Source organism: Daphnia magna, linkage group LG3 (assembly GCF_020631705.1).
Source record: "Daphnia magna isolate NIES linkage group LG3, ASM2063170v1.1, whole genome shotgun sequence".
Taxonomy (NCBI): Eukaryota; Metazoa; Arthropoda; class Branchiopoda; order Diplostraca; family Daphniidae; genus Daphnia; species Daphnia magna.
Genome location: NC_059184.1, coordinates 1,286,910 through 1,307,306, shown reverse-complemented (window position 1 = coordinate 1,307,306; position 20,397 = coordinate 1,286,910). Strand labels below are relative to the sequence as shown.

The 20,397-nt window shown below is 40.6% G+C and overlaps 4 protein-coding genes and 1 long non-coding RNA gene across 14 annotated transcripts; 2 read left to right on the top strand and 3 right to left on the bottom strand.

The window, feature by feature from the left end:
• Window positions 1-523: 523 nt before the first annotated feature.
• LOC116919126 (SWI/SNF-related matrix-associated actin-dependent regulator of chromatin subfamily A-like protein 1) lies at window positions 524-3,744 on the top strand. The gene is made up of 11 exons (XM_032925008.2): window positions 524-1,223; window positions 1,286-1,431; window positions 1,499-1,647; window positions 1,715-1,856; window positions 1,923-2,067; window positions 2,143-2,310; window positions 2,370-2,531; window positions 2,598-2,705; window positions 2,780-2,954; window positions 3,020-3,208; window positions 3,294-3,744. Exons 1-11 carry the CDS (start codon window positions 676-678, stop codon window positions 3,426-3,428), a joined length of 2,067 nt encoding a protein of 688 aa, XP_032780899.2. The 5' UTR covers window positions 524-675; the 3' UTR covers window positions 3,429-3,744.
• Window positions 3,529-7,108, bottom strand: LOC116919128 (actin, muscle). Its single transcript, XM_032925012.2, has 7 exons — window positions 6,951-7,108; window positions 5,963-6,129; window positions 5,122-5,361; window positions 4,853-4,991; window positions 4,658-4,765; window positions 4,448-4,575; window positions 3,529-4,351 (listed from the first exon to the last, which is right to left on the bottom strand). Exons 2-7 carry the CDS (start codon window positions 6,086-6,088, stop codon window positions 3,962-3,964), a joined length of 1,131 nt encoding a protein of 376 aa, XP_032780903.1. The 5' UTR covers window positions 6,089-6,129; window positions 6,951-7,108; the 3' UTR covers window positions 3,529-3,961.
• A 2,477-nt stretch (window positions 7,109-9,585) lies between these two features.
• LOC116919127 (phosphatidylinositol N-acetylglucosaminyltransferase subunit A) lies at window positions 9,586-11,873 on the bottom strand. Of its 2 annotated transcripts, none has more exons than XM_032925010.2 (10): window positions 11,739-11,873; window positions 11,521-11,677; window positions 11,281-11,460; window positions 11,094-11,212; window positions 10,907-11,022; window positions 10,751-10,842; window positions 10,488-10,693; window positions 10,336-10,421; window positions 10,090-10,273; window positions 9,586-10,006 (listed from the first exon to the last, which is right to left on the bottom strand). In XM_032925010.2, exons 1-10 carry the CDS (start codon window positions 11,753-11,755, stop codon window positions 9,874-9,876), a joined length of 1,290 nt encoding a protein of 429 aa, XP_032780901.2. In that variant the 5' UTR covers window positions 11,756-11,873; the 3' UTR covers window positions 9,586-9,873. The 2 variants fall into 2 exon arrangements, with proteins under 2 accessions (XP_032780901.2, XP_032780902.2); XM_032925011.2 differs by having other exon boundaries at window positions 11,554-11,677.
• Window positions 11,779-18,476, top strand: LOC116919124 (anoctamin-7). Of its 7 annotated transcripts, none has more exons than XM_032925006.2 (19): window positions 11,779-11,919; window positions 13,209-13,388; window positions 13,970-14,021; window positions 14,081-14,326; window positions 14,716-14,775; window positions 14,838-14,885; window positions 14,958-15,100; window positions 15,163-15,331; window positions 15,399-15,825; window positions 15,899-16,011; window positions 16,155-16,262; window positions 16,362-16,557; window positions 16,642-16,808; window positions 16,914-17,042; window positions 17,115-17,211; window positions 17,273-17,478; window positions 17,547-17,658; window positions 17,742-17,854; window positions 17,922-18,476. In XM_032925006.2, exons 2-19 carry the CDS (start codon window positions 13,375-13,377, stop codon window positions 18,069-18,071), a joined length of 2,550 nt encoding a protein of 849 aa, XP_032780897.1. In that variant the 5' UTR covers window positions 11,779-11,919; window positions 13,209-13,374; the 3' UTR covers window positions 18,072-18,476. The 7 variants fall into 7 exon arrangements, with proteins under 7 accessions (XP_032780897.1, XP_032780893.1, XP_032780898.2 ...); XM_032925001.2 differs by lacking the exon at window positions 11,779-11,919 and adding an exon at window positions 12,530-12,706 and having other exon boundaries at window positions 14,085-14,326; XM_032925002.2 differs by having other exon boundaries at window positions 13,970-14,326.
• On the bottom strand, window positions 16,563-20,334 carry LOC116919129. 3 transcript variants are annotated; one of them, XR_006644469.1, is made up of 7 exons: window positions 19,858-20,333; window positions 19,429-19,796; window positions 18,740-19,365; window positions 17,260-17,413; window positions 17,091-17,201; window positions 16,870-17,023; window positions 16,563-16,774 (listed from the first exon to the last, which is right to left on the bottom strand). It is a non-coding gene; the product is annotated as an uncharacterized LOC116919129 (long non-coding RNA). The 3 variants fall into 3 exon arrangements; XR_006644470.1 differs by having other exon boundaries at window positions 18,740-19,549; window positions 19,649-19,796; XR_006644468.1 differs by having other exon boundaries at window positions 18,740-19,796; window positions 19,858-20,334.
• Window positions 20,335-20,397: the final 63 nt, after the last annotated feature.

Sequence of the window (20,397 nt, the reverse complement as noted above, 5' to 3'; positions counted from 1 at the left end):
TAGGGCTCGGCCCCGTGTCCAATGGGTAGGTATTTGGGCAAATGGGTAGGTCTTCTCGGCAAAAAAATTGGATCCAGTGGGTAACGGTTCCTAAGACTTTGTGCCCACTACCTACCCGGGTACCAAATGGGTAACACAATTTCGAAAACCGTTTCCATTACCCGGGTTCATACCCGGTTATCCCCGATTTCCTACCCGATTACCCGAGTTTTTCCCTGAAATCAAGTGACGCACTTTGAATTTCCCGCCACAAACAATTTTTTTTTGCTACCCTCCCTTTTAATTTAACTTGGGGCTTTGCAAGCCGCCATTTTCCAAGATGGTGGTGGGTATACCCGGTTTGCCCATCAAATCCGCCCAGCCTACCCACTTTGGCAAATAGACTACCCGGATCGCTCATGGGCGACTTTTTTTGGCGACGAACCGCGGGTAAACCGGGTTTTCGAGAACCGGGTCCGAGCCCTAGAAATGACAAATTGACAAATGAACGAAACGAACGCCAATATGGCAACCATGAATTTCTGGGAACCGGGAATCCTATGTTGCTTATGTAGACTCAGTTCAAAGTTATTTTGTCCTGCAATTAGCATATGGCGTTTTGCAGTTTTTGTTTTTGAAGAGCGCGAAACGTCAAATAGATTCATTTAGTAAAACAGAGATTCTTGTTTATTCAAGATGCCTCTTACAGCAGAGCAAATAAAACTTATGGAAGAAAATCGTCGCAAGGCACTAGAAAAACGTGCTGCTGCAAAAAAAGCTGAAGCAAACCAAGTTATGAACAAAAACCAAAGCAACGTTTTCGTAGGAAAAGCAGCTGTTAGCCCATCCTCCCCATTTAATCCATCAGAAGTAAAGAATAATACAAGCACATCCTCTTTTTATTCTAAATCCCAATCCAGTACGGGGGGGAAATCAACATCAGGAACTCCGGCTTCTATTTCTAAGTTGCCACCCAAAAATCCAAAGTATAATCCTTCAGCAAACTCCACAAGACCAATTGCATCATTTCAACTGGTTTCAAGACTAAAGTTTTGTGTAGAAGCACCCTTTGATAATGAAATGATTGAAATATTCAAAAAATTTCCCTCGAAATCTTATGATCCTGTTACCAGAAAGTGGACTTTTTCCTTGGCTGATCATCAGAAAATGCTTGAAAGTCTTGGTCCTTTGCTTACGAGATATCAACTGCAACCTTTACCAAAATTTATATTAGATATTTTCAAGTAAATTCTTATACTACATTAGTTTTATATACAATTCTGTAATAATTTTTTTAATTGTTCAGAAATTTACCACCCGAAAGAAACATACCAGAAGTGGATATCAGCTGTATAGACCCCAAACTATACCAGGCTTTGCTACCTTTCCAGAGACAGAGTGTTTATTTTGGAATTCACCTTCAGGGAAGGATACTTATTGCAGATGACATGGGTATGTTTATGCTGAGCATGGTATTGGTGCCCAAGATCTACACTTTGTAATATGAAACCTCTGTTAGGACTGGGTAAAACATTACAGGCACTCGCTCTTGCACATTACTATCTTTCTGATTGGCCTTTGCTGATTTTAACTCCATCGTCAATGAAGTTTGCCTGGGATGAAGCTGTTAAAATATGGTTACCTAGTGTCCCCCTACATCATATTCAAGTACTTTCCTCTTATTAAGAAAACATGTGTCTCACATATAATATTTATTTATTTATTTCCATAAAAGGTTATTTGTTCAGGAAAGGATTTCATTGACAAAGAAGTTTCAGTAACAATTTGTTCGTACGATCTATTAACAAGAAGACTGAAAGATTTAGAATCCATGAACTTTAAAACCATTATATTTGATGAAAGTCATCTCACAAAAAGTAAGTTAATGCCTTTTTTCATAAATATATTTTTTATCTCATTTTCTGTTTACTAAAACGTGGTAGCTAGAAATTCTAAAAGAGCCACCGCCGCTTCTTCAATTAGCGCACAAGCAAAGAGAGTAATACTTCTTTCCGGAACGCCTGCTCTTTCCCGGCCTGAAGAACTATTCAGCCAGCTGCAAATATTAGAAAGAAAACCGTTCACAGGGTAATCACTCTTTTCAGATGTTCGCTGATAATTTTTTGTCCATAATCGAATGTTGCTTATTCCAAACAATCAAAGGACCTTCCATGCTTTCGGACTGCGCTACTGTGGAGCCAAAGAAACGAATTTTGGCTGGAATTATAGTGGGGCAACCAATATGCCAGAGCTACAACTAATCCTAGAAGAAAAATTTATGATAAGGCGTCTTAAAAGTCAAGTCCTTTCACAGTTGCCACCTAAACAAAGGTATTGACATAATTTAAATTTCGCACTTTTAGCTATCAATAGACATTTGTTGTTTTCAGGCAAATGATAATACTAGATCCTGGTTCCGTCAAATGCGATACGTCGGCAATGAATTCGTTGGCCAAAAATATGACAAATGAGTTCGCCAGAGCCATGGAAAAGAGAGGAGCCCTTCTATCGTACTACTCGGAAACGGCGAAAGCCAAAAGCAAAGCTGTTTGGTACGCGTCAGAAAAAAATAATCCTCCTACCTGCAATATGACCTTAGTAACCATTCTTGTTTACAGTGACTACATCGTAGACTTACTGGAAAACGGCAAGAAATTTCTTTGTTTTGCTCATCACCAGGTTTTGTTGAACGACATTAGCCACTGCATCGAACAACAATCCAAAGAGTATAAATCAGTTTGCTTTCTTTAGTTTGTTGCGGAACTGATATTTTATTAGGGTGACGATATTTTGATTAAAGGTATATTCGTATTGACGGATCAGTCTCTTCCGACGAGCGAAAGAAATTATGTGATAATTTCCAACTGAAGGACAGTGTACGAGTTGCTGTACTATCCATCACCGCCGCCAATACAGGGTTAACTTTGACGTCAGCCAATCTAGTCGTCTTTGCTGAATTGTTTTGGAATCCTGGTGTATGCTACCAAATACGTCAAAATTGGGTTATCTTGTTTCATCTTTATGGATTATTGTTTTATAGATTTTAACTCAAGCTGAGGATCGTGCTCATCGCATTGGCCAACAGGATAGCGTATTAGTCCAGTACCTAGTGGCCAAGGGAACGGCAGACGACTATCTTTGGCCCCTGGTCCAAAGCAAGCTGGATATTTTGAGCAAAGCGGGACTCAGTAAAGATAACTTTCATGATGCGGATACGAGGCATCTTTCGGTAATCGCTCGAGCCCATTATTGCTTTCTATTTATATCGCTTTATTTATTTATTTGTAATGTATAAATATTTTGTTTCACTAAAGAATACCAAGTCTTCCCCTTCCATTATTGATTTCTTGGAAGAATTATCGCAAGAGGATTTGTCGGCAGTGGATGATGCTGAAAAGCAAAACGGTAGTTTTGGCGAACCGGAGAGCAAAAGATCCAAAACATACTAAGGCAAGTTCTTGTTAAATTCTCAACTTTTACTGGGCGTTTCTCGAAATTTTTGGGGTCAGATTTTGAATTTGAAATGAGAATATGTATTTTTGAATCATGTCACTTCCAAGTCCGTTTGCATGTATTCAATTAAGGCACAGACGTCAACAGCTTTTTTCAAAATAAATGAAAAGGGTTTAACAGAGAAACAGTATGGCGTGAAGATAGTTTGGTATTAAGGAATCAAGAGAACGGCCAATTAATTGACTTCGAAGTGAAAAATAGGGTGGGCGGGTGTTTTTAGCTGTGTTCAAAACTAGGCAAAGAGAAGAAAAACCCATCATCAATCAATATTTCTTGCAAGAAGTGTCGACAGAGACAGTGAGTAAATAAATAAGAACTGGGAAGTGAAAACGTCAAGAGAGACGAAAAAGAGTAAAGAAAAGACAGGAAAATGGAAGAAAAGACGAAGAAGAGAAGAATAAAAATTGAAAAGAATTGGGACGATAGAGTCGAAAACGAGTCTCGCCCCCATCGGAAAGCGCCAGATGATTTAGAAGCACTTGCGGTGGACAATGCCAGGGCCGGACTCGTCGTATTCCTGCTTGGAGATCCACATCTGTTGGAAGGTGGACAGAGAGGCCAAGATGGAGCCACCGATCCAGACGGAGTATTTGCGCTCAGGGGGAGCGATGATCTTGATCTTGATGGTGGATGGGGCAAGGGCGGTGATTTCCTTTTGCATACGATCAGCAATACCGGGGTACATGGTGGTGCCTCCGGACAAGACAGTGTTGGCGTACAGATCCTTACGGATGTCGACGTCGCACTTCATGATCGAGTTGTAGACGGTCTCGTGGATACCGCAAGATTCCATACCCAAGAATGAGGGCTGGAAGAGGGCCTCGGGGCAGCGGAATCGCTCGTTGCCAATGGTGATGACCTGTGCATGACAAGGAAGAAAAACTATCGTTACACCACACCCGTAACGGACATGCCTAATTGCTGGCCAGACTCGAGAAAGTGGCGCTCGTCATACCTGACCATCGGGCAATTCATAGGATTTCTCCAAAGAGGTGGAGGCAGCAGCAGTGGCCATTTCCTGTTCAAAGTCCAGGGCGACATAGCACAATTTCTCCTTGATGTCACGGACGATTTCACGCTCAGCTGTTGGTCACCAAACGATAAGAAAGAGAAAAAAGAGCGGTCAATTTCCGTTTTAGTTTAGAGTTTGATGACGCGTTTTTACCGGTGGTGGTGAAGCTGTAACCGCGTTCAGTCAAGATCTTCATCAAGTAGTCAGTCAAGTCGCGACCAGCCAAATCCAGACGGAGGATGGCGTGGGGCAGGGCGTAACCTGATTGCCAACAATATCATAGTTAAATGACATATTTCTCTTTGTTTTTTTTTTGTTTTTTTTGCAGGATTTATCTTTATGACGAACCTTCATAAATGGGGACAGTGTGGGAGACACCATCACCGGAGTCGAGGACGATACCAGTGGTACGACCGGAGGCATAGAGGGAGAGGACGGCCTGGATGGCAACGTACATGGCCGGGCAGTTGAAGGTCTCGAACATGATCTGCAAGGAGTGGAGGTAGCCGTAGGAAAAACACGCAAAAACAAAGAGACACAGGTTAGTCGATTTCCTCTTTGGCTGCAATTGCGGTGCTTTCGTGCATATTTTTTTGCTGTTTTTCTCGAAATCGCACCTGGGTCATCTTCTCACGATTAGCCTTGGGGTTAAGGGGGGCCTCAGTCAAGAGGATGGGGTGTTCCTCGGGAGCCACGCGCAACTCGTTGTAGAAGGTGTGGTGCCAGATCTTTTCCATGTCATCCCAGTTGGTGATGATGCCGTGCTCAATTGGGTATTTCAGAGTCAAAATACCACGTTTGGATTGGGCCTCGTCACCGACGTACGAGTCTTTCTGTCCCATACCCACCATGACACCCTGTAATGGTAAAAACAATGATTAGCCGCCATCCAGTGCCAACAGTCGGCTCTTTCCGTTCAATGCCCAGATGTTGGCAGTTGTTTCTATAACGGCGATGAACAGTCTCAAGAAGTTAAAAGAAGGAACAGCGGCACGGATGCACAGCAGTGGGGGAGCACTAGCGTGGGTCCATGCCAGAGTCATCCGATCCCTGCCACACATGGTAGCGGGAGGTATATAGAAAAACAGAGGGGGGGTGGCTGAAGCCAGAAAAATCTTGGGCTATTTTAGCACCAGAGCGTCTTCTGGTGTCGTGAGCTAATTTTAGGCAGGATCCGACTTCCCTACCCCACGTTGCATCCTCCTACATATCCTTTTATGGAAGTTGCCATGCTAGATTTCCCCCCCCCCTCCACATTTTGCTACTTTTGTTTAGCCGTCCCGGTTTTCACATCAATTTTTACAGTTTTAGGAAATAGCAATTTTTTTTTCTCCCATTTTTCGATTTTTGGATGGGTTTTTAAATCCAAGTGGTTATCTACTTTTGAAAGTTGAACGATTGATGGAGGTACGCGGTCGATTTTTGTTTCTTGAAGTCTGAAGTTTTTTTTTTTTATACCTGGTGGCGAGGACGGCCGACAATGGAGGGGAAGACGGCACGGGGGGCGTCATCTCCGGCGAATCCAGCCTTGCACATACCGGATCCGTTGTCCACAACCAAAGCCGCAACATCATCGTCACACATGTTGATGAATTAAGTCTGGGGGCGAGTGAACTGGAAAAAAACTGCAAAACAGAAATAGAACAAAAGGACAGACAAATTATATCGGCGACAAAACAAAAACATAAAAAACATTAACGCAAGATAGTTCACAACATTTTTCTTTTTTTTTCTTCTCTTTCCTAAAGCTGACTAAAGATTTTCTAGAGCTTCCTCTTTTTTTTTAGCGGTTTGTCGGCTGACGTGTTGGTCTTGTTTTGCCAAAATTGAAAAAATCTGGCTAAGATTTGGCTTACTAGTTTGAAACACTTGTACTTGTTTATCGATAAATCACGGCGGGAATTTAGAAATGGGTGGTACGACCAAGATTTGCCGTTTTTCTATTTTTTTGCAATGCGAAAATTAAGAAAACGTGAGCTTGCATTAGATGGCCTTCCGTTTAGAATATGGTAGGAATCAAGAAAAAGAAAGTACGTAAATTTGACTTTATGTGGACGAGAGCCACACTTTGTCTTCTAGCTTGTGACTTGTGATCGTTTCCAGATGCTAACACACGTTTCCTGCACTTCGGCAATGTGCGACTGGACACTCAAAAGTTAAATAGTAAAATCTATGTGAGCAAAGGCAATCGAAAGTAGTAAAGTAAAAATTTAAAAATAATAATATTTAATTATTATTATTATTTTTAAAAGAATCTCTATTCCGTTAGTGCGATTAAATTCGAATTGGAATATGAAACACTGGTGCCGCTAAAACTTGCTGAACACTATATTTTGGGGGGGGATGGGGGTGGGATTTTCCGCTTTCACTAGTTAAACTTGTAATAAGTGCACCACGCTGTGTAACGCAAATACGAAAGGGAAGAAGCTGGACTAGAAAATATTACCAGGTACGTTTGCTCTGTTGAGCTAACCGACTGGGGACGGTCTGGTGTACTGACAACTCGGGACTCCTCGTCTTATAAAGGGCTTGGGAGTGGCTTAGGGTGGTGGTCCGCCGGCTTCCAGACGACGTAGCGGAGTAGGCAAAAGAGAGGGAGGAGGGTGGTGAAAATGACGAAAGTAGAGAGAAGAAAAGCGAAATAGAGAGAGGGGAAAAGGAGACAGAGAAAGAGAGAGAAAGAGAGAGGAGTGCTTCAAGACGAAAATATCTTTCGCTTCTTTCCACTGGCCAAGGAAGGGATCCCGCGTCTTTTTTACTATACGCGCACACGAGGACCAAACATGGGCCTTTTACATCCCCCTCATCGTTGGGTACCGATTCCCTCTCCATATATTGAGCATTCGTCGCTCAAAGTACAGCCCTAGGGAACCGATAATTTTCCATTATCAAATTCCCGATTTTTCAGAGCTCTAATTGCTTCGATCTGTTTGTTAATTAGGCCGATTTGGTGAAATTCCATAGTCCTTGTCGCAACTCAACTTGCACCTGATATGATTGCGATCCTCGCTTGATGGCTAAAATTGTTGCCCTTTATCTTGAAGCAATCATTTAATTTCAATTTATACACATTTTTAATCTTCACTTGCTATTAACGTTATCTTCTACGAGAACACGAAGAACATTTTCTAAGTGCTCTCTTGGAGGCCAAGTCACAATGAAAATATTTTGACTAGTAAGAGGTCATTAGCTGAATAAGTGGACGCGTTGCGTTGCTGGATCCTAGACCGACCATTTAAGGGTTGAGCGTGCGACTAAACTTGATTGTTAATCAAATTGAATTTCAGCTGACGGAGAAATTAGATAATACTGAAGGAATTTCTTTGAATTTTTCGGTCTTCTTATTTTCACTAAATGCGTCTAGGAAGTAACCAAGCGAATGAATGGTTGGCGTGACCATAAATGGTGAGGGACGCCGTTTGGACTCCGACGGCGTCACGACGCGTGGGGTGGGGTGGACGTGAACCGCTTGGAGACCGTGTAGGAGGATGGGGAGGTGGAGGGGCGGGTTTGCCGAGTGAGAGATCAAACCGTAGGGGAGGAGATGCAACTTTTTCTCCTCTTTCTCTTCCATTTTCTGTGATCCGTTGTTTTTTGTCTTCTGGCGCCATTTTCAAAAATATTTAGGTTTCTAGATTTCATTCGTTTACATTAGGAGAGACCACTCCATCCTACGCTCCTACAACCGCTAGAGTTTACGTAATCTTGATTTCTACATCTCCACTCGAAATCTTGTGCTGAATGCTTGAAACTATTGTCCAGCAAGCACACAGCTTAGAACCGGTTGTCAAATTCTCTTCGGTTCTACGGTTGGCCGTCTGTTGTCTAAACGTTATTTCAAACCGCAAATAAGTTCTAAAAATGTAATAGTTGATACACAAACCAACAACATGGTTTGTTTTAAAGCATCGCGTCAGAGAACGAAACACGGAGGGAGAGAGGGGGGCATGCAGCTTGATTTGGTGGGGCCTATGTTTAAAACGCAGTCGCTCCCAACTTTGGAGCGGGGTTAAATTTAGAACATTTTCTAACTGAAAATGCCCAGCAACACACACACACACACACACACACATGCAAGGCATACGTACACTCAGACATAGACACTCACGCACAGACGGGCACCCATTGGGTTGTTGCCCATATCTGGTAAAAATCCTCTACTAAACCCCTTCATTCTCATAATCTTTTAGAACAGGTTTCGAATCAGATGCGGTTGCATGATTTTTAATCGATAATTTACGCCCTCCTTATATTGTCCAATTGCGTAAGATGCACCGCCTATTCGTTAAATTGTAGGCATGTTGCGATAATGCATATGCTTCATCGTTGACTGTTTGAAATCTATAGAGAAACCATATAAAAGACGTGACAGTTTATCGCGGAAGTTGTTACTGTTTCTATTTATGCAGCAAGTTTTCTCCTGCCTACTTGGCACCGATCGAGCTTCTCCACCTTTTTTGTTTTGTTTCTATAATTCTGAGAGATCCAGCGATCACTATCGGGCTTTTCACATCTTGAATATGAAAGTAACTTGTTTCCGGCTGATGTCGTTGTTGTTACAGTCGTGTGCGACACTTAATCTCTACTTGAAAGAAAAATGATTACATGATATGGTTAATCTGTTCTGTTCTCCGTCGAGCATGAGTTGGGAAATTAGAGTATTGTAATGATGGCAAATAAGCTTAGGTGACCAGACAGACTGCCCCTGCCGTCCTCCCCTCCCCCCTCTCAACATATACTCCACAGCGTGAAACAAGGTTGTTGAGAATAGACTGAGCATCAGACGACCGCGCACCCGGTAAGGGCGACCGAAACAGGCAACATCCCAAAGACAGGACGTAAAGGAGAGCAACTGCCCCATGTTTGTTCCTCGTACCAGAAATAACACGAGAACCAGATAGCTAACCAAACCGAATCGAGGTCAATTTTTTGATGTGTCAAGAATGGAGATCCATGATGGAAATTCTTGATTGACGCTTAGTTTCCTTTTTAACATTGAATCGTAAAAATAGGGTCTTTGATATTGCCCAATTTCGCTCCCTATTTGTCCACAAGGTAGTCGCTATAACTGGAATGTTCAATTTTCAAATTAAAATTTTTACTATTAAAATCAAGTGCAATTCAGTTACACGGATTTCGACAAACACGTAGATAACAAGCTACAACATAATTTCGCGGGCATTTTGTAGTTGTAGCCCGATATCCAGAAAAACTGAGACCTTGCGAGCATGACTAAATATAGGTGCGACACCGGGTCTAATACCTTATAAGCATCCTCTCGCCAACCGCACAGCGGTAAAGGCAGTAGGAATCTTTAAGGTGTTTGTTTGTTGTTTCTGACGCAAAGGTTCGTAGCTTTTACGCTTTTCTCATCCATTATAGTCTGGCGCGATGTCGATCAAATGACGCGGATAAAGCCACTCGAAAAACTGCAATAGTATGTGGCATATAGTAAAAATCAGAACGAAAAAAGGCCCAGCGACGGGTCCACAGGTTCGATATCTGCTTATAAGGAAACATAGAAGAGCGCCCTTTAGTTTGAATCCACAATTTATCAGCTGAATATGTGTAGGCTTTACTGGTACCTGCGTAACAATTTTCCAACCGAAGAATTTTGCTGCTTTTTCACATTGTCGTAAACTAGTTGCGTCCGCGTGGCAATGTCGAGCCAGTTGTAGGTGCGATGAATGAATTGATGACAAGCCGATGGGGACATACAAGTTCCTTTCAGGTGGGAGTCGATGGCGTCATCCAAAGCTGAAACGATTGCTAAAAATAAATGGGTAATGAAGATGTCATTTCGCCTTCATTTGCAAAATAGGTTTGTTTACCGTTGACGTTGGGCTGAGCCATACGAATCATGTCAGGTGGGAGAACCTCAGGAATACCACCGACTTTAGTGCTAACCACCTGCAAACTGGAATGTTTTACCAGTTAGGTCATGCCATCGACATATTTTTTTTGTGTGTGTGTGGAAACTAACCCACATGCTGCAGCTTCCACGATAGCGATGCAGTAGGCTTCGGTTAGGGATGTATTTAGGAAAATGTGACCTTGCAGCAGCGTCTCGTGTACTTCAGATTGGTCTAGTGCCCCAAGTAACGACACTCTTTCATGTAAAGCTTCTTTTTCCCGAACTTGTTCAAGTACAATCCGCTTAGGCCCGTCACCGCCAATCAGAAAGTGAACCTGGTATACGATTTGCATAATACCGAAAAGTAAGAGGCGAGAACTGCGTGAAATTACCTTAGGATATTTTTTACAAATAATAGGAATTACAGAGGCCAGCAAGTCAATACCTTTTCTGTAGACTAGCCTGCTTAAAGCCACAATTGTTACTGGAATATAAATGCCATTTTTAAGAAATTTGTCTGAGATTGTATTAACTATAAGACAACATACTTTTATCTTTATCCCTTCTTGATACATCTGGTTTAAATAGTGTTGTATCTGTTGCATTTGGTATCACTGATACATAGTTAGCAGGTACTTTTGCTCTTAAAACTGTGTTTTCCTTCCTGAAGGTGTGAAGAGTAGGATGTTAAGAACAATATAAATGAGTTTAGTAACTCAATAACTCAATATTTACCCTGTATGTGAAACACATATGCAGTGGTTAATGCCTGACAATGTGATTTCAAGAAGTTTGTTTGTTAGGATGGCAGATACATCAGCAAACCCATTTAAGGAATGATCAGTGAAAACAGCCTACAATCAACATGGGAAATGTCTTTTAGTTCGATTCATTTCTAGAGGTATGTATATTTGTAAATTACCTTGAGACCTAACAATCTTGCTATTAAAATACCTTCGTGTGCTAAGGTTGAAAATGCAGAATGACCGTGGACTATTTCAATACATTCCCTGATGAAAATGTTGCGGAAAATGGACAAGGAAGCAAAAAGAGTTGGAAGAACAACTTGGTCATGCATAGTTTTGACAGGAAGGTAATATACCTGTAAAATAAAGTTACCAAAAATGAAGAAACATTTAAAATAGTTATGTTTTGTTCATACTTTAAGGCCATTCGTCATATAGCGTACACCGACCCTGTTTCCGTAAGAATGAGTGATGACAACAACTTTGTGCCCGAGCTTTATCAGACATTGTGAGAGAGTGAAAATGTGAGACTCGACTCCTCCCAAGTTCGGATAAAAGAAATCTGAGACCATGCTGTCAATTTAAATATTGTAATTAGAGTATGAAGGACTTATTAATCCAAAAAATTGTTTACCATATCACATGTCTCATTTTGAGTTTTTGACAGTTAAAAAGAATCAAAACATATATAATAGCAGCCTCTTCTGACCAGGTGCTTCAACGCTCGGGAAATTAGTGCAAAAAACTGAAAATTGAAAACTGGTATCCTGACTGGAATCCAATCTAGTCGCACCGGATAGAGTGATATTTTTAAGGTACGTAATGACTTAAGAATTATACTATTTATTATAGTAATTTAATAAATCTTATTATGTTTATTTTTAGTTCGAAAATCAATAATGCGATTTGTATAATTAAGTTTATCTTCGTAGAATAACGTGTAACTGCGGGAAAGTAAACCCCATCTTCTAGGAAGTTGACGTTTTAGAGCGTAGGCGTGAGATTTGTGGAATACTTTTTGGCGGTCGTTCCCTTATTCAATAGTAAATGCGACAAAAGGGTAGGAGTCCTTGATATGTGGTATACAAGTCCTTGAAAAGGCTAAAAATTCCTTCGAGTTTGTGTGGGTAGAGTATTCTATTTTCCGTGATATGGGTTAAGCCGAGAAAAAGATTCGGTGGTCTTATTGATACTAAGTGCACAGTAGTTTCCTATACCGTTGAACCCTTATGACCTTCATGGATGTGTGACATGAAGGAGTAAAATAAAGAAGCTGCGAGTGGTGAGACACATAATAAATTTAGAGTGGGTCCATCTCCTTACAAAAAAGCAAAAAAGAAACATACCAGTGATGAATTTAAAGGAAGAAAGACAATGGGAACGGAGTGAACGAGCCTGTGGCGCTTTTGTGGATGTCCTCAGTAATACTCTTACCGCCCTGGTCAAACGCGGCCCGCACTTCGTCCGTGCAAGGTGGCTGTTGCTATCGTTCTAGTGTTCTGTGTGCAGTTTCTGGCTGTTCGTTCATGTGGGACGCATCGTGACATTAGTGCTATGCGCTTAAAGTGCATGAAACAACGTCGCCATAATTTGGCCAGATTGGTAAGCCTTTTGATTCAATTTTAATGGTTAAATCAATGGCTGGGAAACAATAAAATCTGCTTGAAGGTCGTCGGTTGAAACTTTTCGTGTACCATTTAAAGATTACCAATTTCAGCTCTCGATAGGGTGTGTAATAAAACGTGTTTACTAATTGAAAGCTTGTATTAGATCCCAGTCAATGTGGACTTCTTTACTTAGAAAGAACAACTAGGTCATGATCAGCCAGCATCCTTTTTGTTTCTTTTCTTACATTAACAAATCGGAAAGAGAAACTTTTAGCAACATGCTAGTCTTGGCCCTTACCTTTCACTCGGCGCCACCTTAACGAACGCATACAGATGAGAGAACAAGATTGAGCGTTGCAAAAAATTTTTGTTATGATGCCATACATTTATCAGTTTCACCTTGGAATTTTACAGGATTGTCGACCAATACGTTACTGTCTGTTGTTGAAATCGGGTCCATTTTCTTTTATGTAACTTAGTGCTCCATCTTCTAACAGTTTGTACGGCGGAGGCTTGAATCCAGGAGACAGTATAAGGACGACATGGGTCAAGCGTCAAGCCTAACGCCAAACACTGGAGACGGGCTGAATCCCTCGACGGACCCATCGGATAACAACGTGGAGACAGTCACGTCCCGAAGACTTGACCGTGCGAGTCATAAGGATGCCCAAGACACGGTGACACATTATAGATTTCTGTTTCTCTCTCTCTCTCTCTTTCGGTCCCTCTGTCTCGCTTTCTAATCTGTTGATAATTAATCCTGCGATTTCTCGGAACTAATAACGAAACTTTGGCACATTTATTTGTAATCGACTTATACTGCAGTTCGACGTGAAAGAATGACATTTTAATAGCCGAAGGCGATTTACGCTACAACACGCTTTTGTTTTTCACGAGGGCAAAATAGTTTTAAACGATAACTTGTTGCCCGTATTTAATGTAAGCAGCTGTTTCCGTTTGCTGGGCTGTGAACATGGTGTTCGGCAAACGTGTTGGTAGCCAAACTTTCAAGCTTTTGATAACGCATTCAGATTGAAATTTAACGATAAAACGCATTCAGATTGAAATTTAACGATAAAACGCATTCAGATTGAAATTTAACGATAAAACGATACCAAGAATTTGCTCCTTACTTTTTCTTTCTTTTCTATTCCATTATTTTGTATTCTGTTATTTTCTTTTAAATTATTCAAGTGGTTTTTGTTCTTCCTCTGGTTCTCAACATTTATTCACGATATATTATGGTTTTGCCTTGCAGCATATTGTCGTTGAACCGCTTCCGGAAGTACAAGACGAATGTTCCAGGAACGGTAAACAAGTTAAGCATCCAAAATCAATTGGTACTTATTTCCGCGATGGCCGGAGAAAGATAGACTATGTCCTAGTCCATGAAGAAGTTAGTCTGGCACCTAGCCGAAGCAGAAATCACAACACAACAATCCAGTCATCGTTGCCCTTGCCTTTTCGGCCGGAAGAGAAATCGCTTCAGGGTGGAATGCGGCCGACGCCGTTGACGTCAACAATACATCAGAACACACCAAAGCAGAACCGGAAGATAGACACCAGAAAAACATTTATAGATAAACTCAAGTCACAAGGAATAGAAATCGAAGAGGTTTGTTTTTTTGTTTGTTTTTTCTTTCTTCTTTTTCCTTTCATCACTTTCATTTTGAAAGAAAGCCATTCTTTTGAATATTCTAAAAAGTACTTCAATCTAAGTTATTAATAAGGATAAAAGTGGATCGTGAGTTGTTCAAGTGATCACTAGAATTTCGCCTGCCGAAAAGTTCAAATCCGTGTTTTAAAAGTGGACGGTATTTGGCAATTGAAACGAAGAACAAGTCACGCTCAGCAATTTGGCAACTCAATCTCTGTACTGTCGGGTTTCTTTTTTACAATGCCGTAAAGTGTGTCAAGTGATGATAGAGGATCTTAAAAACCAACTCCTGCTTTTTTTAGAAACTTTTGAATTAATAAAAATTTTTATTTTATTTTTACAAACAGGAATTTGCTGAAGGAAAAAGAACAAACGTCCGATTTATCAAATTGCACGCCCCTTTTCCGGTACGACAAACACTTTTGTGCGAATAATCAAATTGAAAAATGTGTGTTTATCTCTCTTTTAGCTACTTGCTCACTGGGCGGAGGAGCTTGGATTTCGTGCGAGAATTTTGGTAATTATTAAAACAAACGGAATTCAAGAAGGAAAGAATTAAATTTGGTACGACGCCATTGTTTTGATTTAGTGCCAGGCCAAGGCCGAGGAGGATAATTGGTCTGCTAGACTTTTTAAATCCTTGAGGCTACCCAACTGTTTTGCACAGGAAATCCCAGGCGATCCGCCTAAAGTTTGCTGTACTTACCCATTTCGGCGGTCGAAAATCGCAACGTAAGAACAGCTTTTATTCAAATGAATTCAAGCAAACCTAACTGATCGATTACGCTTGACAGTTTGTTGGGCAATCTTGATAGCGAGTCTTACTTTACGTCAACGGAGCGTAGCCGAATCGTTAACGAGATTTTAGCCAGGACAACATATGGCGACCGACGTAAAGGCGAAGTTGGCATTGAACGATTGTTGAAGGAGGGCGTCTATACAGCCTCTTATCCACTGCATGAGGTCATTTGCGTTTTGCGACTTTGAGTACTTAAATGTAATAACATGTTGGCTATCATTACTATTTTAGGGTTGTTTTCATCGAAAGGTAAATGGAAATGAAGATCAAGAGAAGTTGAATCCTCGCCAGATTTTACACGGATACTGGGCACGCTGGTCCAAGTGGTCCAAGTATCAGCCACTGGATAATGTACGCGAGTACTTTGGCGAGAAAATTGCTTTCTATTTCGCATGGCTAGGTTTCTATACTGGCTGGCTCATTCCACCATCGATCGTTGGTGTGTTGATCTTTGTCTACGGTCTGCTAACTGTAGACGAGGATCCTGCCTCAAGCCAAGTATGTCGTAGCATCGGTCAATACCCCATGTGTCCGCTTTGCGAAGAGAGCCAAGGATGTCATCAGTGGGATCTGAGTGACGTGTGCACCTACTCCAAGTTATCTTACCTTTTCGATCATCCGGGAACGGTCGCCTTCGCCATCTTTGTCTCTTTTTGGGGTAAGACCATAATTTATCAATGCAAATCTTTAAAAAATCTTTGCAGCAAAGCTGAATTTTCTTTTCTTGATAGCGGTCACGTTCTTGGAATACTGGAAAAGATACAGCGCCCGTCTAGCTCATCGTTGGGATGTAGTAGATGTTGAACGAGAAGAAATACGCCCTCGTCCGGAATTCGCTTTGAAGGTACTTCTATTGCAAAAACTGTGTCAGTTGAATGAATAATTGAAGGTTAAAAAGGGAGAATAGTGGAGTCTGTGTATGTTACTGAAATCTGGACTCGAAGTAGTTCTTTCTAATTGATCTTTTTAAATGCGAAATTGCTTCAGGCTCCGTCTATTGCAACAAATCCCGTGACTGGTATAGCCGAACCAGCCTTTCCCCATTCAGTCAGGCGAAAGCGGATAATGGCCGGTGTCTGCTTCGTTTTCTTGATGGTACGGCAGCTGTTTTTCTACCTACTTTTCTTTTTTACAATTTTCTACATGTACCAGCTGCTGAGGCTGAAAAATGCATAACAATTTGTCTGATGGCAGGTTTGCATGGTTATTATTTTCATTGTCGCCATCATCGTCTACCGGATCGTGGTCTCAATTCCACTCTTCCAGCACGAGACCTTGAAGTCACAGGCTCAAGTTATAGCAAATCTTTCGGGTGCCGTCGTCAATCTAGTGCTGATCATGGCTCTAGGTCGTTTCTACGAAAAGTTGGCCTACAAACTCACCACCTGGGGTGAATGAGTTATACAATTTTATTTTACATAAGTTATAATCCAAACGTCATCAGCTAAACTTTGAATATTTCTTTCACGTTTAGAAATGCATCGAACCCAAATCGAGTTTGAAGATAATTTAACTTTCAAGGTCTTCGCCTTTCAATTTGTCAACCTCTATGCATCCCCGTTTTACATTGCTTTCTTCAAGGGTCGATTCGTCGGCTACCCGGGAAACTATTTGCACATATTCGGATTGAGGAATGAAGAGGTATAAATTTTAAAACAGTAAAGATATGAGCTATTAGGTTTAGGGTTAGGTTCAGTTATACCTGTTTAATGTCCTAGAATAATTTTTTTGTTGTATATGATATAGTGTAGCGCTGGCGGGTGTCTAGTTGAGCTTTCCCAGCAGTTATTCATAATCATGGTTGGTAAGCAGGTCATCAACAACGCACAAGAAATCTTGTGGCCAAAAGTTCAAGCCTGGTGGCAAAATCGAAAGGTAAATCGCTTTCCCGTCATGACCGAAGTTTTGATTGATTTGACTGACCTTGCTTTTATTTTTGTTTTCAAGGTGGAATTCACTCAAGATAAAGGCAAATCTAAAAGGTGGGAGGCAGATTATCAGCTAGTTGAGAATGCTGGTTTGTTTCAAGAATACCTTGAAATGGGTAAGTTTTTATCAAAACGTGAAAAATGATTTTCATGATAAAATTTACGTTTCTGTGTCAGTGATGCAGTTTGGTTTCATCACGATCTTCGTGGCAGCCTTTCCACTCGCCCCGCTTTTTGCGTTGCTAAACAATATTGTTGAAATACGGCTAGATGCACAGAAATTTGTATGCAATACTCGACGAACTGTAGGACACCAGGCTAAAAACATTGGCATCTGGTTAAGAATATTGGAATTTCTCGTTCATCTAGCTGTCATCAGCAATGTATTGTCTTTCGAAACGATGGTTTTACTGTCAGACTCAATAACTATTGTACACTAATTAATCTCTAGGCATTCCTAATATCTTTCACGTCCGAGTTCCTTCCGAAAATTCTCTACCAATACGAGCACTCGTGGTCAATGGATGGTTACGTCAATTTTACTCTGGCTATTTCTCCTAAAGGTTTTATAGTACTCCACTGCATTCTTAAATTATAGCAGAACATATTTTTCTATGTGGAGATCTAATAACTTGTCGTTTTCTAGGATCAATGATTGAACCATGCTACTACCGTAGCTTTCGTGATGAGGATGGTAATTTGACAGCATTCTACTGGAAACTGCTTGTCGTTCGATTGGCGTTTGTTGTCATTTTTGAGGTATTTTCACCGATTTTTGAGACAATGCTTTATTTACAAATAAATTAATTTCTTTTTGCTTTTTCAGCATTTTGTATTTGGGGTTTGTCGATTAATTGATGCTGTCGTTCCAGACGTTCCGAAGACATTGGCCATAAAAATGAAACGTGATAGATACTTAGCCAAGCAAATACTGCAAGATCCGGAACATCACATTCGAATAAGCGAATGCACATAATTTATTGGTCAAAACCTGATAACGTGGCTGCCAAAATGCCATTTAATGGTGTACTATTCTCAAACATGAAATTTTTCCTATTATTCATCATTGTGGAGATATTTCCCACCCCGTTTTAAAGCCAGGTTCGTATTTTAAAACAAATTTCGGGCGGAAACTGTATGCATACGTGATACAAAACACGAAACCTAACTCATAAATCTTAGACATGAGTGAATCAGGTTTAACGTAACATTTAAGTCCAAAAAGCATTCCAGTTTTCCTAATTATTTTGTCAAGGTGGTATGTGCGGTGGTATCATGTAAAGGGCAATGTGTACGTATTCTGTAATTCATATACTTCTGTTCATTTAAACTTTTGTGTTCTGCCACTGTGGTTCCTAATAAATTTAAATCTTTATCATCATTTGTATCACACGACAGAAAATTTGCCTCACATTTGTGCAAAACGTGGAAATGCAACGCGCTCGCGAAGAAATTTGAAATGCCTTAATCAGTGGTGCCCATGAGAAAGCATAGATTAGTTACCCTTACACAAATAGGTTTCGATTTTTAATGCTGCCCTCTAATGGATGATAACGGCACTCAAATTTTAACAACTGAATTCTCAGCTAGAAACTGATCTAAATCAACATCGATTGTTAGAATGTAAACGTTATTTTCATTTACCTGCTTCTATAGATAGTTCGTCAGGCTGGATTAAACCACTTGACGTGAAAGGTTCTATTTACAATTTTCATCGTCAACTTCTTCTTTCGTCCGCTTGAAATACCAATATTGCTATATCTTGACACTAGATGGTGTCGAGATTCTTCAAAATACTTGGTCACTATTTCTCCTATTTCTAAATCAATCGGTTCTTTTCCATGGTAGTGTCGTTTGCGGGATTTAAGAAAAGCCGCCAGTAGACATAGCAAAGTTGAAAATTCATAGTAGACGTGGCCTACTGCGAATAGTTTGGAATCATCCTCCATCTGTTCCATTGTGCTGTGTCATTCTGGGTTTCTAGCTATCTTACGATGATATCACGTGATGTAATACACTTGCGCGAAACGATTATATCATTTTTTATCCTGCCTTCGATGAGCCAATCCATGGCTGTTCCTGCTGCCACCCTGAATCCACATCCATTATAGGTGGTCCAATCTCCACTTCAGCTAGTACAGCCCGCCAGGGAGGGTTTGTTCATCAGCCTAGTAGAAGTAGAACGTGTCGGCAATATCCGACAGCGGACAAGTTATTTCACCTCCTGCCGTTTTGTCATATGAGTGAATTTGAAAGCTTGCCCTGGCGAACTTTGAGGGTGTGAAAGTGGCTGTGACCCGAAAACAACGTGCAAAATGAGACATCATAATTACATGGTGGATGTTTCCCTAGCACGACATCCTGTTTTCCTCATCCACGGAAACATAAAGCCTCAGGGCTTGGATGCTTAAAAACCATGCGATCCTCTGGCAAAGAATTTTTTTGGGATGAACGCTAAAGCCACCATTGATTAAGATTCGCAATTTCAATGTAAAAATTAGAATTAAATATAAAGAGGATGAGAATATGGGTAATTTCATTATTTTAAAAAACCTTTGCGTGGACCGGTTTCACGCTCAAACATAATTTCGTCTCGTTAAATTCAAGTTGACGGATTTTCTGGTAGTTAGTTTTTGTTCAGCCAAACTAATGGTTTTCTAAAGCCGACTGCCTCAAGTAGAGCTAAATGTCTGACTGGGAACTGTGGAAGACAAAATGGCGAAATTTAAATGGGTTACAGATTTTGACATAAATTTTATTACTCGTCTCATGTTGAGATGACTCTGCCTTATATCCTCTGAAATACTATTTCCAAACTATTTATTTGACCAATGAGTATTAAAGCTTCGAGAATGCCTTGACGTCACAATTCGTCACATCTTAGGTACCTCATGAAGATTTACCAGGAAACCGTTTTCGAAGTTGCTTTAGGATACATGATTAGACTCTTTTTGAGTCCACAATTATTACAAGCCATCTTTTTCTATACTATATAAACTAAGCTTCATCGACAACCAGATAACTCTTGGACACAAAAAAAAAGTCACATAACTTCTGTCTCTTACTGACACGTGCCAAGTGCCAACCCTTTCCTTTTTGTCTCTGCCCAAGGCCTCACCAGCTGTGGCGGGAGAATGGTGCGAAGGAAGGGTCAAAGATGGATGCCAAAACAAACAAAAAACCAATAGGTAAATAGTTTTAATTTATTTTGAATCATACTTATTTTGTATTTCGAAGTAGTTAACAGCTCAACTTGAATTGGAAGAAACCAAATGAATGAAATGATACTGTTAATAATAAAT

Bases quoted from the DNA above. Each gene is read 5' to 3' on its own strand.
- LOC116919126 (XM_032925008.2), top strand. From the start codon at position 676: ATGCCTCTTACAGCAGAGCAAATAAAACTTATGGAAGAAAATCGTCGC. The intron at 2,311-2,369 runs GTATTGACATAA...TGTTGTTTTCAG, and splicing joins CAGTTGCCACCTAAACAAAG to GCAAATGATAATACTAGATC. The intron at 2,955-3,019 runs GTATGCTACCAA...ATTGTTTTATAG, and splicing joins AATTGTTTTGGAATCCTGGT to ATTTTAACTCAAGCTGAGGA.
- LOC116919128 (XM_032925012.2), bottom strand. From the start codon at position 6,088: ATGTGTGACGATGATGTTGCGGCTTTGGTTGTGGACAACGGATCCGGT. The intron at 4,766-4,852 runs GTTCGTCATAAA...GTTGGCAATCAG, and splicing joins CACTGTCCCCATTTATGAAG to GTTACGCCCTGCCCCACGCC. The intron at 4,352-4,447 runs GTATGACGAGCG...TGTCATGCACAG, and splicing joins ATGAATTGCCCGATGGTCAG to GTCATCACCATTGGCAACGA.
- LOC116919127 (XM_032925010.2), bottom strand. The intron at 11,213-11,280 runs GTAATTTACAAA...TGTTGATTGTAG, and splicing joins CAAGATTGTTAGGTCTCAAG to GCTGTTTTCACTGATCATTC. The intron at 10,274-10,335 runs GTAAACAAACCT...ATTTATTTTTAG, and splicing joins GGCTCAGCCCAACGTCAACG to CAATCGTTTCAGCTTTGGAT.
- LOC116919124 (XM_032925000.2), top strand. From the start codon at position 12,659: ATGCGCTTAAAGTGCATGAAACAACGTCGCCATAATTTGGCCAGATTG. The intron at 16,012-16,154 runs GTACTTCTATTG...AAATTGCTTCAG, and splicing joins GTCCGGAATTCGCTTTGAAG to GCTCCGTCTATTGCAACAAA. The intron at 17,855-17,921 runs GTATTTTCACCG...TTGCTTTTTCAG, and splicing joins CGTTTGTTGTCATTTTTGAG to CATTTTGTATTTGGGGTTTG.